The 17,751-nt window shown below is 48.7% G+C and overlaps 1 protein-coding gene across 2 annotated transcripts in view; it reads right to left on the minus strand.

Moving 5' to 3' along the window:
- Positions 1–811: 811 nt before the first annotated feature.
- LOC140419746 (uncharacterized) overlaps positions 812–17,751 on the minus strand; it is a 50,255-nt gene continuing 33,315 nt past the window's right edge. Inside the window, exons 3-5 of one of the 2 annotated variants that reach the window (XM_072503691.1) lie at positions 17,229–17,312; positions 9,465–9,474; positions 812–8,822 (exon numbers count right to left, since the gene is read on the minus strand). In XM_072503691.1, the coding sequence (XP_072359792.1) occupies positions 7,257–8,822; positions 9,465–9,474; positions 17,229–17,312 (1,660 nt within the window). In that variant the 3' untranslated portion in view covers positions 812–7,256. Of the gene's footprint in view, positions 9,322–9,464; positions 9,475–17,228; positions 17,313–17,751 lie in introns of both variants that reach the window. The other variant, XM_072503690.1, reaches the window with a different exon arrangement.

The raw sequence follows: 17,751 nt of genomic DNA on the forward strand, positions 1-17,751 counted from the left end.
ATGTGGTTGACTCTGATCAGCCCCCTCAAGGGCAATTAGGGATGGGTACTGGCACAGCCTGCGATGCCCATGTCCAATGATTTTTTTGTTTTTGTTTCATTAATTGCAACTAAATTAAGGATCATTACTTATTTAATCTGTTACAAACTAATTAATGCAGTAATTTTTAATTAATACGTTGGGAAATACAAGATACACTGGTTCTTTTCTGAGTAGTACTACACTCCGTATGCTCACCCGGTGTCTGTGTATTCACATTGTGTATTTATCGTCTGTCCTAGGTTTTTTCATGTATGGAACGATCTGTCTGGACTGTACACAGAACAATATTTTTTGCTGTACCTCGGTACACGTGACAATAAATCCAATCCAATCAAAGAGACAGTTTCTTACTCGTCTTCAGACTGAACATTGAGCCGCCTTAAAAATTATTCACTCATGGGAGGTGGGGGTCACTGGCTGGGCCAGCATTTACTGCTCATTCCAATTACCCTTGAACTGCATGTCTTGTGAGGCTATTTCAGAGGGCACTTACAAATCAACCACTACATTGCTGTGGATCTGGAGTCACGTGTAGGCCAGGCCACGTAAGGAGAGCAGATTTCCGTAAGGACATTAGTGAACCAGCCGGGTTTTTACAAGAATCGACAATGTCAACATTGGACTTTTAAGTTGAGACTTTCATTCAATATCGATAACTGTCGTAGCCAGATTTAATCCCAGATCCCTAGAGCGTTAACCTGGGTCTCTGGATTACTATCCCAGGCCACTGCCTCGCCCATAGTCTTGGCAGAATATGATGTCTTGTAACTTCTCAACATTATAAAGTAATTTATTTTTTCAAACAAATTCTGCAGTTTCTGGAAACATTTTGGTTGATGGTGTTAATTTTTTAAAATAAAGATCTAGTCTTTACAATACATGTACCTAATGCACTAATTAACTAATGATAATCCATGTTCACTCCTGAATAATCATCAATTATTTTTTTTTTGCAATGAAATCAATACATGTTTAATATAGAAAAGGTACAGAGAGTGAAATGGCTGCAGGAAGCCACATGTTAGAGGTACAAAAGGGCTTCCTTGACCTTGTTACTAATGACAGTGAATACACTATGAAAATAACAATTTAAAGCTAAATGTGATTACACATGCGTACTTACAGTTTCCTACATTACAACAGTGAATATGTTTCAAAAGTACTCCATTGGCTTTATAACACTTTAGGAGGTCCAGTGGCAGTAAGAGGTTTTATAGAAATGTACATTTGCTCTAATTGTCCACAAACTAGGATATATTACACTCGGTGTCTTCACCAAAATCATTGATAAAGATTGAGTCTTAATTTTGTGTAATAGCCAGTCATTGACACCATTTTGAATACTCTGTGAAACTCCAGATGCACCATATGCCCAATTATTTGTTGTAAAACACAGCGAGTTGTTGTGATTTGGAATGCACTGTCTATAAATGGTGCTGGAATCTCATTGGACTGTAACTTCCATAAGGGAATTTGATGGGCCAAATAGACTTCTCGGTGCTCTAGGAGCCTTGCTACATATAAAGCGAGTGGTAACGACCTGGAACCTACTGCCTATGAGGGTAGGAGATGCAGAGATGACGGAAGGATTTCAATTGGACGGGTATTGAGTGAAATAAACCTACAGAGATTCGGGGATAGAACGGGGCAATGGACAGACTGGCTTCCTCCACAGGGAGCCGACACGGTCCCAAAGGGCTGAATGGCCCCATTCCCCACCCTCCAGATGCTGTGATCTCAGGAGAGAAATTCAGCTGCTCCAGTCACTCCAACTGACTGGAGTCCCTCATCTCTGGTGCCATTCTCGGCAATGTCCTCTGCACCATCTCTAAGAACTTCACATCTTCCCTAAAGTGTGGGGCCCATATAGGGTTCCATTTCAGAGGGATAGAATTGAAAAGCACGGAGGAATTGTTCAACTTGTTTAGAAGCAGGGTTCGGCTACACTGGGAGGACTGTCAACGTTGATGATCTCCATTTCGAAAAAGGAAACAGAGACACCGGCGAAGGTGCAACAAAGATTCACAATATACAGAACTGAGAGCATTTAACACTCGGGAAAGGCTGGAGCTGCTTTTTTCTGGAAAAGAGAAGACTGATGGGTGACCTGATGAAAGTCTTGAAGATTATGAAGAAGCTCAATAATCCAATAGGAATTTCAATAGAAACCTCTTTACCCAGCGAGTGGTGAGAATGTGGAACTCACACCACAGCGAGTGGTTGAGGTGAGCAGCATGAATACATTGAAGGGGAAGCTGGATACATACATGAGGGAGAAAGGAATAGAAAGGGATGCTGATGGGGGAGATGTAGTGGAGTGTGTGGAGGATCATGTGGAGCATAAATGCTGACACAGATCTTGGCTAACCTCAACCGGTATGGGAATTTAACCTGTGCTGTTGGTGTCACTCAGCACAAACCAGCCATCCAGCCAACTGAGCTAACCGATCCCCGTGTAAATCTGCAATAATTCCGTAAATATTAGTGATTACCAGTCTCCCACCATACTATTTAATGTATTTTCCAGGTCCACCTCAGACAACTTGCTCCTCAGACCCTGATAGATTTCTGCTGTGAGAAACACCAAGATAAATTAAACAAAAGAATCCTGTAACCACCATAGCCCATCTTCATGGCAATGTGGTATGATGTTTGGGGTTTCCAAACAGAAATGGTAATGAAACATCATCTAACCTCCAAACACCCTTTCACTCTGTGAAATGTGAAACCAGATATTCACAATAAGGCTCAGAAAGAATCAGCCCACTGGAGGTGAAGTCGTGAGACCGGCCAGTCCAGCAGAAAGAAACCCTCTGACCATCCCCATTGACCAACAGAATGAACAAAATGCAGTCCTGGATGTAATTGAGAACAGAAACAGTAACAGCAGAATCCAATCCCTGTAATCAGTCGTGAACTTGTTGGTGTCTCAGAAAGTGCGATGAATTACAAAATCCCTTCGCACATTGAGAGCAGGTGACCGGCCTCTCCCCAGTATGAACTCCCTGGTGTGACTGCAGACGGCATAACCGAGTGAATTGCGCAGAGACATAAATGGGTGTGAGATAATCGAGATTATGGACTCGTGGCTGCAGGATGACCAGGGATGGGAACTGAATATATTCAGTATTTAGGAAGGACAAACAAAAAGGCAGTGGTGTGGCAGAGGAAATTAATGCAATAGTGGGGAAGGATATTAGCTCCGACAATTCGGAATCTGTATGGGTAAAACAATTAGTGGGTATTGTATATAGACGCCCAAACTGCAGTGGTGATGTTGGGAATGGCATAAAACAGGAAATTAGGCTGATTATAAAAGTTTGTAAAAGTTTCTATAGGTATGTTAAGAGAAAAAGATTGGTGAAGCCAAATGTAGGTTCCTTACAGTCAGAAACAGGGGAATGTATATTCGGGGATAATGAAATGGCTGAGCAAATAAATACATAATTTGGGTCTGTCTTCACAAATGAGGGCACAAATCAGATACCAGAAATGTTGGGGAACGCAGGATTTAGTGAGAGGGAGGAACTGAGGAAGATCAATATTAGTAGAGAAATGGTGTTGGGAAAATTGATGGGATTGAAGGCTGATAAATCCCCAGAGCCTGATAATCTGCATCCCAAAGTACTTAAGGAAGTGGCTCTAGAAATAGTGGATGCATTGGTGGTCATCTTCCAGGATTCTATGGACTCTGGAACAATTCCTTCAGATTGGAGGGTGGCTTATGTCACTCCACTATTTAAAAAGCGAGATGGAGAGAAAACAGGGAATTATAGACCAGTAAGCCTGACACCGACAGTGGGGAAAATTCTAGAATCCATTATCAAAGATTTTATAGCAGCTACCTGGGGATCCAAATCGCGCATGACTGGATGGGGATCCACAATGGAACCTGACCAGTCTGACAGAGGAAGTCAAAAAGGACCTGCAGAGGTGGAACACATTCCCACTCTCCCTGGCAGGCAGAGTACAGACGATCAAAATTAACGTACTGCCCAGATACCTCTTCCATCTAAGATCCATCTCGATCTATATATCCCCAAGGCCTTTTTCAACACTGGACAAATTAATCATGGTGTTTTTATGCGGGGAGGGGGGGGGAAGAATGCTAGGATCACAAAGATGGTCCTACAGAAAACAAAATCCAGGAGAGAGCTAGCCCTCACAAACCTACAATTCTACCACTGGGCAGCGACGGCGGAAAGAGTGATGGAATGGATAAAGGAGCCAGAGGCCGAGTGAGTGCGAGCGGAGGAGGTCTCCTGCAAGGGGACCTCCCTCCGGGCCATCGCCACGGCGGCACTCCCATCCCCGCCCAAGAAACACGCCAGCAGCCCAGTGGTGACAGCCTCCCTCAAACATGGAACCAACTACAGTAGCAATTCGGACTAACCAAAATGTCCGACAAAGCCCCATCTGCAATAACACCAGATTCACACCAGCACTCACCGACCGCCACCTTCAAAAGGTGGAGACAGGACAGGGGGGACACTGACAGTCAGGGACCTATACACTGACGGTAGGGTCACAACACTGGAAGAACTGACGCAGAGATTCCAACTAGCTGAAGGCAACAAACTCGTATACCTGAAGCTTTAAAACTTCCTACGGAAGGAGACAAGGACATACCCACAACCACCACGACAGACACGATTCTGAGAGCTACTGGACGCAGACATCCTAGGCAGAGGGAACTATAGTGACATGTACGAATGACTGCTAGAGAGGGCCGACACCGAACTGGACACGATAAGGAGGAAATGGGAGGAAGACTTGGGGTTCGAAAGAGGGTGGGGACTCTAGAGCGAAGCAGTGCACAGGGTAAACTCTACCTCCACATGAATGAGGCTCAACCTAACGCAGCTAAAAGTGGTACATAGCGTCCACTTGACCAGAACCTGAGCAGGTTCTTCCCGGAGGTGGAGGATAGATGCGAACGGTGCCAAAGAGGCCCGGCCAACCACGCCCACATGTTCTGGTCTTGGCTGGGTACTGGCCAGACTTCTTCGAGGCAATGTCCAAAGTGGTGGGGACAAGGGTGGAGCCATGCCCGAAAGTGGCGGTCTTCGGGGTATCAAACCAGCCAGATCTCTTCATGGGGAGGAGGGAGGATGCCCCTGCCTTTGCTTCCCTGATCGCCCGCCATAGAATCCTGCTTGGTTAGCGATCCGCAGCACAACCCAAAGCTACAGATCTATCAGAATTTCTCCAAATGGAGAAAATCAAATTCACCATCTGTGGGTCAGAAGAGGGCTACCACAAAACATGGGAGCCATTCACCCGGCTGTTCCGAGACTTATTTGTGGCCAACACATAAATAAATGAATAGCCAGTAGCCAAGGGGAAACAGCCAGGACAAGATAGATAAAGGAAAGCGAGAGGCGGTGGGGGGAGCAAGGTGAAGTGGCAAAACCCAGCAAGAAAAAATAGGGAACAGCAGTGCAAAAGGGGGAAGAGAGGAGGTCAAGGAGAGAGGAGCTGGGGGGGGGGGGGGGCGCGGGGAATAGCGAGGATTGTAGACGGCAACAGTGTATAGAGACAGCAGACTATAAATAGAGAAACCTAAGAAGGAACCTTTGTCATTGTACAACACGAACAGCAACGTATATAATTTTGAAAATACCAATAAAAGAAAGGTTTTAAAAAGGTTTTACAGCAAAGTACTTAGAAAATTGTGGCAGGATCAGACAGTCAGCATAGACACATGAAAGGGAAATCAAGCTTGACAAATCTACTGGAATTCTTCGAGGGTGTAACTGGTAGAGTTGATGAGGGGGAGCCAGTGGATGTGGTACATTTGGACTTTTAGATGGCTTTTGACAAAGTCCCACATAAGAGATTGGTGTGTACAATTAAAGCACATGGGATAAGGGGATATTGAGATAGATAGAAAACTAGGTGGCAGACAGGAAACAAAGAGTAGGAATTAATGGGTCCTTTTCAAATTGGCAGGCAGTGACTAGTGGGGTACCACAGGGATCGTTGCTTAAACCCAGATATTCGCAAGATATATTAATGATTTTTTCCCTCAAATTGGAAGTACCCAATTCTTTTTGACCAATTAAGGGGAAATTTAGCGTGGCCAATTCACCTACCCTGCACATCTTTGGGTTATGGGGGTGAGACCCACGCAGACACAAGGAGAACTTGTCTCCACACAGACAATGACCCAGGGCAGGATTGGTTTTCAGTGCCGTGAGGCAGCAGTGCTAACCACTGTGCCACCCTATATATTAACGATTTAGATGAGGGAACAAAATGCAATATCTCCAAAGTTGCAGATCACACAAGCTGCATGGGAGGGTGAGCTGTGAGGAGGATGCAGAGATCCTTCAGTGTGATTTGGACAAGTTGAGTGAGTGGGCAAATGAATGGCAGATACAGTATAATTTGGAGAAATGTGACGTTATCCACTTCGCGAGCAAAAACAAGACGTCAGACTATTAGCTGAATGGCCGTAAGTTAGGAGAGGGGAATGTGCAACGAGACCTGGGTGTCCTCGTACATCAGTCAGCGAAGGTAAGTATGCAGCTACAGCAGGCGGGAAAGAAGGCAAATGGTATGCTAGCCTTCATTGCGAGCGGATTAGCGTACAGGAGCAGGGATATCTTACTGCAATTATACTGGGCCTTGGCGAGGCCATACCTGGAATATTGTGTGCAGTTTTGGTCTCCTTATCTGAGGAAGGATGTTGTTGCTTTAGAGGGAATGCAGAGCAGGTTTACCAGACTGATTCCTGGGATGGTGGGACGGACGTACAAGAGATTGAATCAGTTAGGATTGTATTCGCTGGAGTTCAGAAGACTGAGGGGGATCTCATAGAAACCTATAATATTCTAACAGGACTTGACAGGGTAGATGCAGGAAAGATTTTCCCGATGGTGGGCATGTACAGAACCCGATGGTCGCAGTCTGAGGATACGGGGTAGACCATTTAGACAGAGATGGGGAGTAATTTCTTTGACCAGAGTGCTGAGCCTGTGGAATTTATTACCACAGGAAATAGTTGAGGCCAATACATTGTACATTTTCAAGAAGCAGTTAGATATAGCACTGAGGGCGAAGGGGATCAAAGGATATGGAGGGGAAAGTGGGGTTAGGCTATTGAGTTGGATGATAAGCCATGATCATAATGAATGGCAGGGCAGGTGCAAAGGACAAAATGGCCAGTTCCTGCTCCTATTTTCTATGTTTCTATGTAATCCCTTCCCACACTAAGAGCAGATGAATGACCTCTCCCCAGTGTGAACTCGCTGATGTGTCTGCAGACTGGATAACTGTGTGAATCCATTCCCACAGAGGGAGCAGGTGAATGGCTTCTCCCCAGTGTGAACTCGCTGATGTCTCTGCAGGATGGAAGAATCAAGAAATCCCTTCCCACACTCAGAGCAGGTGAATGGCTTCTCCCCAGTGTGAATTCGCTGGTGTGTCCGCAGGTTCGATAAATCACTGAATCTCTCCCCACACTGGGAGCAGGTGAATGACGTCTCCCCAATGTGAACTCGTTGATGGTTCCGCAGACTGGATAAAGCACGGAACTTCTGCCCACACTGAGAGCAGGTGAATGGCTTCTCCCCAGTGTGAACTCGCTGGTGTGTCTGCAGACTGGATAACTGTGTGAATCCATTCCCACACACGGAGCAGGTGAATGGCCTCTCTCCAGTGTGTACTCGCTGGTGTGTCTGCAGGTTGGATAACTGTGTGAAACCTTTCCCACACACTGAGCAGGTGAACGGCCTCTCCCCAGTGTGAACTCGCTGGTGTTTCCTCAGGGTGGATGAATCAATGAACCGCTTCCCACACCGAGAGCAGGTGAATGGCCTCTCCCCAGTGTGAACTCGCTGATGCTTCAACAGGGTGAATGAATCAATGAATCCTTTCCCACACTGAGAGCAGATGAATGGCCTCTCCCCAGTGTGAACACGTTGGTGTTTCCGAAGGGTGGATGAATCAATAAATCCCTTCCCACATTGAGAGCAGATGAATGGCCTCTCCCCAGTGTGAACACGCTGATGTTTCCGCAGCGTGGCTGAATCAATAAATCCCTTCCCACACTGAGAGCATGTAAACGGCCTCTCCCCAGTGTGAATTCGTTGGTGTGTCTGCAGATTGAATAACTGTGTGAATGCCTTCCCACATACAGAGCAGGTGAATGGCCTTTCTCCAGTGTGAATTCGCTGATGTTTCCGCAGAGTGGATGAATCAATGAATCCCTTCCCACACTGAGAGCAGGTGAAAGGCCTCTCCCCAGTGTGAACTCGCTGGTGTCTCTGCAGGGTGGAAGATTCAATGAATCCCTTCCCACACTGAGAGCAGGTGAATGGCCTCTCCCCAGTGTGAAGTCGCTGATGTTTCTGCAGGGTTAATAAAGCACGGAATCTCTGCCCACACTGAGAGCAGGTGAATGGCTTCTCCCCAGTGTGAACTCGCTGATGTCTCCGCAGGGTGAATAAAGCACGGAATCCCTTCCCACACTGAGGGCAGGTGAACGGCCTCTCCCCAGTGTGAACTCGCTGATGTGACTGCAGGTTGAATAACTGAGTGAATCCCTTCCCACACTGAGAGCAGGTGAATGGCCTCTCCCCTGTGTGAACTCGCTGGTGTGCCTGCAGGCTGGATAACTCAGTGAATCCCGTCCCACACTGAGAGCAGGTGAACGGCCTCTCCCCGGTGTGAACTCGCTGGTGTGACTGCAGGCTGGATAACCGAGTGAATCCCTGCCCACACTGAGAACAGGTGAACGGCCTCTCCCCAGTGTGACTGCGTCGATGAGTCTCCAGCTGAGATGGGAATCTGTATCCCTTCCCACAATCCCCACATTTCCACGGTTTCTCCATGTTTTGGGTCTCCTCCTGTCTCTCCAGATTGGACAATCAGCAGAAGCCTTGTCTACACACAGAACATGTGCACTGTCTCTCCTCACTGTGAATGATGTTTTTTCAGGCTGTGCATCTGGTTTGATCTCTTTCCACAGTCAGTTCACTGGAACCCTCTCACTCGGGTGTGTGTTGTGTGGGTCTCGGTGCTTTTCCAGTCACACTGATGTTTCCATAGTCAGCTCACTGGAACACTCACTAGGGTGTGTTTTGTGTGGGTCTCGGTGCTTTTCCAGCCACATTCACGTCTGAAATCTTTTGAAGCCGACTGATTGGACAAACATTTCTCCTTCTCACCGATGATCTTCAGAGTCTGATGATATTCAGAAGGAATCGAGTGAATCTTTATTACAGTGACGAGATGTTTGAAATTTCTGTCTGTAATTCCTCCTCTTCCAATATCCTTTAAAAATAATTTACAAAAGTCATCAGTTAGCACAGGATAAAAATTCAGAATGGACAATTCTAGTTTCTATGGGACATTATTTCCTCTCGTTCTCCAAAAGCTGTAAATCTCCATCCCACACACTCTCCCTCCATTCTCACTCTGCTGTATCTAATATTCACCCTCCCAATTCTCCTGAAAGTGCTGATTCATGTTGATTGACAGATCGAAGTTTAGCCTTCTGCTTCCTGAACAGGACACAGAATATAATAGGAGCAAGAATAAGCCATTCGGCCCACCGAGTCTGCTCAACCATTCAATGAGATCCTTGGCCGATCGGCCTCAGCACCATTTTCCCCACACGGTCCCCATATCCCTCGATATCTTCAATATCTAGAAACCTGTCAATATTTGTCTTAAACATACCTGATGACTGAGGCTCCACATTCCTCTGGGATAGAGAATTCCAAAGCTTCACCACATCCTCGAGTGAAGAAATCCCTCCTCATCTCAGCTTTCACTCTATTTTCCTATCTGTTCCCCATAACCCTCAACTCCATTGTCAATAAAATATCTGTCAAACTTGTGCTTCAATATATTCAGTGACCCCCAGATACAACTGGTCCCTGTGGAAGAGAAATCCAAAGACTAACAACCCTCTGAGGGAAGAGATGACTGGAAATCTATAACGGAGCTTATATTACAAGATGAGAAATAATAGTACATTTACTTTATTACAGAATGGTAAATAATATATCTAATCTGTACCATGTAACAACACTAGATATATCTCTGACCATTATTAATTTAATTGCCCTGAAATGTCAGCCAAGTCCTGGAGAATCCACATCTTTAATTGTGAACATTAGGAAAGAGACAATCCTTTTTAAAAATAAATTTAGAGTAACCAATTATTTTTCTCCAATTAAGGTGCAATTTAGCGTGGCCAATCCACCTACCCTGCACATCTTTGGGTTGTGGAGGTGAGACCCATGAGAATGTGCAAACTCCACACGGACAGTGACCCAGGGTCATGATTGAACCTGTGATCTCGGTGACGTGAGGCAGCTGTGCTAACCGCTGCGCCACCGTGCCACCAGAGACCATTTTTTTCATCAAACAACATGGAACCTGTTAAGGAGATGAGTGGGAGGAGTTGGAAACACTTTGTGGAGCCACGAACCTTGATGCAATTTTATTTTTCACAATTAAGGGGCAATTTAGCGTGGTTCCTGTTTGGGCTCAAATCATCAATGAGGACTCTGATCTCTGGGAAGGAAGGAAACCTTGGGAGGTGGGTGGGGAGGATTCACAAGTACCTGCTGGAGAAGCCAAACCCCCAATTAGATTCATTGATTTTATTGTCAGTCTGCAGACAGGAGCTGGAGAACTGAACCCAGGCAGAGGAGAGGGAGAGAGAAAATGTTTATTTTTTTTATTTTATAAATTTAGAGTACCCAATTAACTTTTTCCAATTAAGAGACAATTTAGCGTGGCCAATCCACATAGCCTGCACATCTTTGGGTTGTGGGGGTGAAACCCATGCAAACACGGGGAGAATGTGCAAACTCCACACGGACAGTGACCCAGAGCCGGGATCGAACCTGGGACCTCAGCGCCGTGAGGCAGCAATGCTAACCACTGCGTCACCGTGCTGCCCAGGGAGGGAGAAAATTGGAAGTGGAGGAAAGAAATTGCGGAGATGGATTGGATTTCAGCCCAGGGAGGAGGGAGTGTGTGGGACGGGGTAAAATGTTCCAGAGAAACTAGAATTGTCTGTTCAGAATTTCTATCCTGGACTGACAGTGATGACTTTTTAAAAAAAATTACAATCTTCCCGATTAAGAAGTAATTTTAGCGGTGCCAATTCACCTACCCTGCACATCTTTTGGAATGTGGGGGCCAGACCCCTGCAGACACGGGGTGAATGTGCAAACTCCATACGGACAGTGACCCGGGGCCGGGATCAAACCCCAAGTCCTCGGCTAACCACTGAGCCACCGTGCCTGCCCCTAGTGATGCCATTTGTAAACTCCTTTTACAGGCTATTTCAAGGGGAGGAGGATGTACAGATGGAAACTCAAATCAATCTTCACATCAAGATTTAACAGAGTCACTCCATTCATCAGGACCCGAATATCTTTGGCCTGTGACTGTGGAAGAAGAAATGTTTGTCTGTTCTATCTGTCGATAAAGATTTTCAAGATCAGTGTTACTGAAAGAAATCCGATACACACACTCGACGCGAGTGAGAATCTTCCAGTGAACTGACTGTGGAAAGAGCTTTAATCAGTTACACAGCCTGAAAAAACATCACACCATTCACAGCAGGCAGAGACGTACACATGCTCTATATGGGGACAAAACTTCAACTGATCGTCAAACCTGGAGAGGGACAAGGATACCAGCAGCATGCTGAAACAATGGAAATGTGGGGACTGTAGGAAGGGATTCAGATCCCCCTGTGAGCTGGAGATTTTGCTTCCTTTTCTTTCCACCTCTGCCACCGCTTTGCATCATCAATAAGACATTGGGACTGAAAGACAAATCCAGTTTGATGGACAGGTTGTCTCCATTCTGAAAAATGGGGAACAAGCGCCTCCCACTCATTGAAACATCGCCCTGACAAAGATGACAAACGCACATGCAATAAAAATGGCGGCCGTTGAATCGAGTCGAACATGAGGAGCTGCAGCCCTGCTCGGCACAAACTGGGTCAAGTGAGCTCTTTTCGGAGGTTTGCGGCTTACAACAGCTTTACACAACGTTTCTGCCCATCCCCACGATCTCTCGCTTCCTCCATATTGTTTATCGCCTCTTACCGATTTCGGATCTGAAGAAGACGCCCTTCTACATCGCCATTACCCACACTGCGCATGCTTCAATCCCAACGGCTCCGCCCCTCATTCTCTCCTATTGGTTGGAGGACCAGCCGCTCCCGGTCGGTCCTCCAGCCCCGCCCCTCCTCTTCTTTTTGGTTTGGATCTGCAGTCAATCACCCGGGCATTGCGGCGGTGACAGATGGTGAGAGTGGCCACAGGCTCAGGCTGACTCACTCATTGTCCAATAATAAGACTCTCAGTGGGACTATTCCACACACACAGGGTCTCAGACTATAATAGTGGACCCAGAGGATAAACAGCAAAGGATTCAATCACTTTGAGAGTAAGTGTGTCTGTTCCAATAATAAGTCAGGCTGCAGTGTGCGAGTGATCACATCATTGCATCCAATGCAGAATCATAGAATCCCTACAGTGCTGAAGGAGGCTATTCGGCCCATCAAATCTGTACCGACCCTCTGAATGATCACCCTACCTTGGCCAATCCCCCACCCTAACCCCGTAACTCCACCCAGGGACAATTTAGCACAGCCAATCCACCTAATCTGCACATCTTTGGACTGTGGGAGGAAATCTAAGCAGACACAGGAAGACTGTGCAAACTCCACACATACAGTGACCCAAGGTCAGAATCGAATCCAGGTACCTGCCGCTTGAGGAAGCAGAGGTAACCACCGTGCCACCCCCGTTACTCTGACAAGATTAGACAATAACCTGCCTGTTATTCCAATTCTGGTGTGTGTTACTCTGTTACTGTTATTATCAGACAATAAACTGTCTTTTATTCCAATTCTGGTGTGTGTTACTCTGTCACTTATTATTAGACAATATTAGAAGGACAAGATGCAAGGTAGCAATGATACTTTCAAGTTTCTGTGTTTGAGGAGTGTCACTGGGAGCTGTGTGATAAAATAGAAATTGAAACATTATGACAAAGGGCAGCACGGTGGCGCAGTGGTTAGTATTGCTACCTCACGGCGCTGAGGACCCAGGTTTGATTCCGACCCCGGGTCACTGTCCGTGTGGAGTTTGCACATTCTCCCCGTGTCCGAGTGGGAAGAGGTGCAGGGTAGGTGGATTGGTCAGTCTTTTGAGGTCCACCAACAAAATAGAAGGAAACAAACTTAGGGACAAAGCAAAAAAGGCCGCTCCTGTTAGGGGCACTGCCCGAACGTAACAAAAATCAATGGAAACTTAAAAACATCTAATGAGAGTGCAATTCATGGGGTCAATAAAGCACCTCAACGTCCACTGGACACGGAAGGCCTGGATGGTGCCCATGGACATCGCATGCTCCCTTTCTCGGGACACCGCTGAATGTAGCCGCGGGAAAGTGGCAGACCATATGGTGGGACGTCCCCCTCAGTCGCCCGCTGCCTGGACCTTTAAATGGCACGCTTCGCCAGGCCCAGGAGAAGGTTCACATGGAGGTCCTTTGGGGCTGAAGTGCAAATAAAACTTCAACAAAAGATTTGACAAAAAACTAAAAAGGGGATGCAGCCTAAAACACGTAACGTAGATGTGGCCCACAGACTCCACAAGACTGCAAAAATGGCAGGCTTCTTGAGAATCTGTGAACCGGTGCAATCGGTGGTTGCACGACACTGCTGCATGCACCACCCTCCAGCCAAGGTCCTCAAGATTGAGGGGGAGGACTCCTCCATCGAGGGGCCTCCAGTGTGGACCTCCACCGCCGGATGGCAAAAAGGCACGCCATGGCGTGTCCGGATTATGGGCGAGGGTAAGGAGGTGAAGGGTGTGCAGCAGCAGCCCGTACAGGAAACCCCTCCGTGCAGTGCAATAAGGCACAGAGACCAGCCACTTGGATGGTATTGGTGGAGGAGGTTTCCTGAGTAGCGGCTACCTGACGACAGCCACTACTCCACATGAGGGGGAGCTGCGACGCGAGGCAACCATGCTCTAGACTATGAGTAGGTCCTGGAAAACGACAAGCAGCACCTGCAGAGGGCAACGATCTATGAACAGGAGCTGCAAGTCATAATTCAGGCCATGCATCTGGCAGAAGAACTGCGTCGCCAAGGCACACCATCGTGGAGGGGGCTCACCGTAAAGGTGTTGCTGCAGGGTCTGAAGGCGGAAGGTTGCCACCTGGGTGCGAAGGCACACCAGCGCCTGGCCACCCTCCCTAAGCGGGAGACTCAGAACCTCAGCAGCAACCCAGTGCAGTCTCTTGTCCCAGAAGAACTCCACAAGCATTTGTGGCAAAGTCAGGGGAAGGGGTCAGTGACCAGCCAGTACCACAACATGGAGGCTGTCAGCTGGTTTGTGACGAGAACTAGACCCCTGTAGGTCAGCACTCGGAGCAGTCCTGTCCAGCGTCTCAGGTGAGCGGTGACCTTGGTCTCCAGCTCCTGCCAGTTAGTCGGCCAGTATTCCTCAGCCGGGCAAAGATGGACTCCCATGTAGCTGGTCCTGCTACAGGTGAAAGGCCTGAGCTTCCCTGGGAGGGGGTCCATCTGCCACGGACCCACCAGGGGTCCGGAACATTTGGCCCAGTTGATCCTGGCAAAGAGCACGGCGGAGTACACAGCTTGGCACTCTCGCATCCTCCGCAGGTCAGCAGGGTCAGTGAACATGAGGAGCACGTCATCATCGTTAGCTGAGAGGACCACCCCAATGCCCAGCCCGCACAGAAGCAGCCCCGACAACCTCCTCCACATGAGGGACAGGAAAGGCTCCACAGGTATTAGAGTCGGCCAGAGAAAGGGCAGCCCTGACGCTCTCCTCTCCCAAAGCTAAGGGGCATCTTAACGAGACACTGCGGCAGTGGACAGAAGTTGGATCCGGGCGTCGAAATGCGTCCCAAACCCAAATGCTTGTCGAGTCCCGAATAAATATTCGTGATCCACCCTGTCGAACGCCTTCTCCTGATCAAGAGACAGGAAGGCATTCGACAGATCAGCCCTCTAGGAATGATGGATCAGGTCCCGGAACAGATGGATGCTGATGTGGATCGGGCGGCCCGGGGCAGTGTAGAACTGGTCAGGGTGGATCATGTGGTCCAGCACGGTGCCAAGGCACAAACACATCGCCTTGTCGAAGATCTTGTAATCCATGGTGAGGAGGGAGATCGGTCGGCAGTTTTTAAAGTGGCAGAGATCCCCCCTCTTTGGCAGCAGGGTAACGGTGGCTCTGCGCCACAAGAGGGCATCTCCCCGGCCGCTACACATTCCCACAGAACCCCCGCATAGTCGCTCCCCAGGAAGTCCCTGAACACCCTGAAGAACTCCACGATCAACCCATCCAGCCCTAGCGTTTTGCCTCTGGACAGGCTGTCAAGGGCGCGGGTCACCCTCCCCAGCTCCTAGGGGTATCAAGCCTCCTGGCACCCTCCGGGCCCACCTGCGGCAGGTCCTCCCACAAAGCTCTGCAAGCATCCTCGCTGGACGGATCCAGGGAGAAAAGGGCACTGCAGAAGTTTCACATTTTGGCCCTGACCTCCTCCAGATCAGAGACAAGGGACCCGTCGTCGGCCAGCAGCGGAAGGAGCTGCTGACGGACCCAGTGCCTTTTTTACAAGCGAGAAGGGGGAGCCGCGGTTCATGTCCGTGCAGATCTGGATCTGCAATCTCACGTATGCACCCCGGGGCCCAACAAGTAGCAGGTCCATCAGCGTGCCTTTCTTCTCTCTGTACACCAGCCACAGGTCCTCATCGGGCTGACCGATACATGACTCCAGATCAAGCACCTCCTTCTCCAACTCATGAACTCTGGGTTTCCCCCTCTTTGTCGACCCCCTCACATATTCCTGACAGAAGGTACGCACATGAGTCTTTCCCACATCCCACCATAGCCTCAAGGTGGGGAAGCCTCCCCGCTTCCTTCTCCAGACGGTCCAGAAGCGATGAAACAAGCCCAGGAACCGCTCGTCCTCCAGCAGCGGGTTGTTAAATCACCAGTACGTGGACCGCGACTGAGCGCGAGCCCAGCTCGCACCAGACAGTGGTCCGAGCACAGCACCTGCTGCACAGAGGCTGCCGAGACACGGGGCAGGTGTGCCCTTGATATGTAGATTCGAGACCCACCGACCCCAGGCCTCACAAAAGTGCAGACACTGGAGTCAGGATGGAGAGTCCGCCAGATGTCCACCAAGTCAAAGATCCCGACCAGGCTCCTCAACTTCACCACCGCACGAGAACTGCACTGGGTACCGAGGCGGTCCTTTGTCCCGAAGGTGCAATAAAAATCCCCCCCCCCCCCCCAGGATGATGCACTCGCCCGTGGCGATGGTGCCAAGATGAGTGGACACTTGCTCGAAGAAAGTCATCTGCTGCTGGCCAGCCTGTGGAGCGTAGACATTCACAAAATGAAGTACCTCGCCCCTCCTCCACAGACGGAGCAGGTGAACGGCCTCTCCCAGTGTGAACCCTCTGGTGTGTCAGCAGGCTGGATGACGAGTGAATGCCTTCCCCCACTGGGAGCAGGTGAATGGCCTCTCCCCAGTGTGAATTCGCTGGTGTACAGTGAGGTCTTGAACCCAGTCCCACAGTAAATCATAGAATCTACAGTGCAGAAGGAGGCCATTCGGCCCATCGAGTCTGCACCGGCTCTTGGAAAGAGCACCCTATCCAAGCCCACACCTCCACCCTATCCCATAACCCAGTAACCCCACCCAACACTAAGGGCAATTTTGGACACTAAGGGCGATTTATCATGGCCAATCCACCTAACCTGCACATCTTTGGACTGTGGGAGGAAACCGGAGCATCCGGAGGAAACCCACGCACACACGGGGAGGATGTGCAGACTCCGCACAGACAGTGACCCAAGCCAGAATCGAACCCGGGACCCTGGAGCTGTGAAGCAATTGTGCTATCCACAATGCTACCGTGCTGCCCTTACAGTAAGAGCACCTGAACGGTTTCTCGTCAGTGTGAATACGCTGATGGCGCATCAGTTCCCCAGATCTTTTAAAGCATTTACCAGTCTGGGCATTACAAAAGGTCTCTCATCAGGGTGAACAGGTTGATGGTGGAGCAGTTCCTGGGAACCTTGTAGCACCTCCTGCAGTCTGGGCATTTAAATGGTCTCTCTCTTCTCATTGTGAACACTCTGGTGGTTAACTGAGTGAATCCCTTCCCACACTCAGAGCAGGTGAAAGGTCTCTCCCCAGTGTGAACCCGTTGGTGTGTCTGCAGGTCCGATGACCTACTGAACCCACTGCCACACACACGGGGCAGGTGAACGGCCTCTCCCCAGTGTGAGTGCGCTGGTGTTCACGGAGTTGAGATGACAGCTTGAACCCAGTCCCACAGTGAGAGCACCTGAATGGTCGCTCGTTGGTGTGAGCACGTTGATGGAGTATCAGGTCCTGGGAACATTTATAGCACTTCCCACAGTCTGGACATTTAAAATGTCTCTCGTTCGTGTGAACTCGCTGGTGCGCCATCAAGTCAGATGACCGAATGAATCCTTTCCCACACGGAGCAGTTGAATGGTTTCTCCCAGGTGTGCACTCGCTGGTGTTGCAGCAGGCTGGATGATCGAGAGAATCTCTTCCACAATCAGAGCAAGTGAATGAGCTCTGGGATGATGAATCAGATCGGAATTCCTCCTCACATTCCCACAGTATATCCCCACTGTGAAC

Source organism: Scyliorhinus torazame, chromosome 5 (assembly GCF_047496885.1).
Source record: "Scyliorhinus torazame isolate Kashiwa2021f chromosome 5, sScyTor2.1, whole genome shotgun sequence".
Lineage (NCBI taxonomy): Eukaryota > Metazoa > Chordata > Chondrichthyes > Carcharhiniformes > Scyliorhinidae > Scyliorhinus > Scyliorhinus torazame.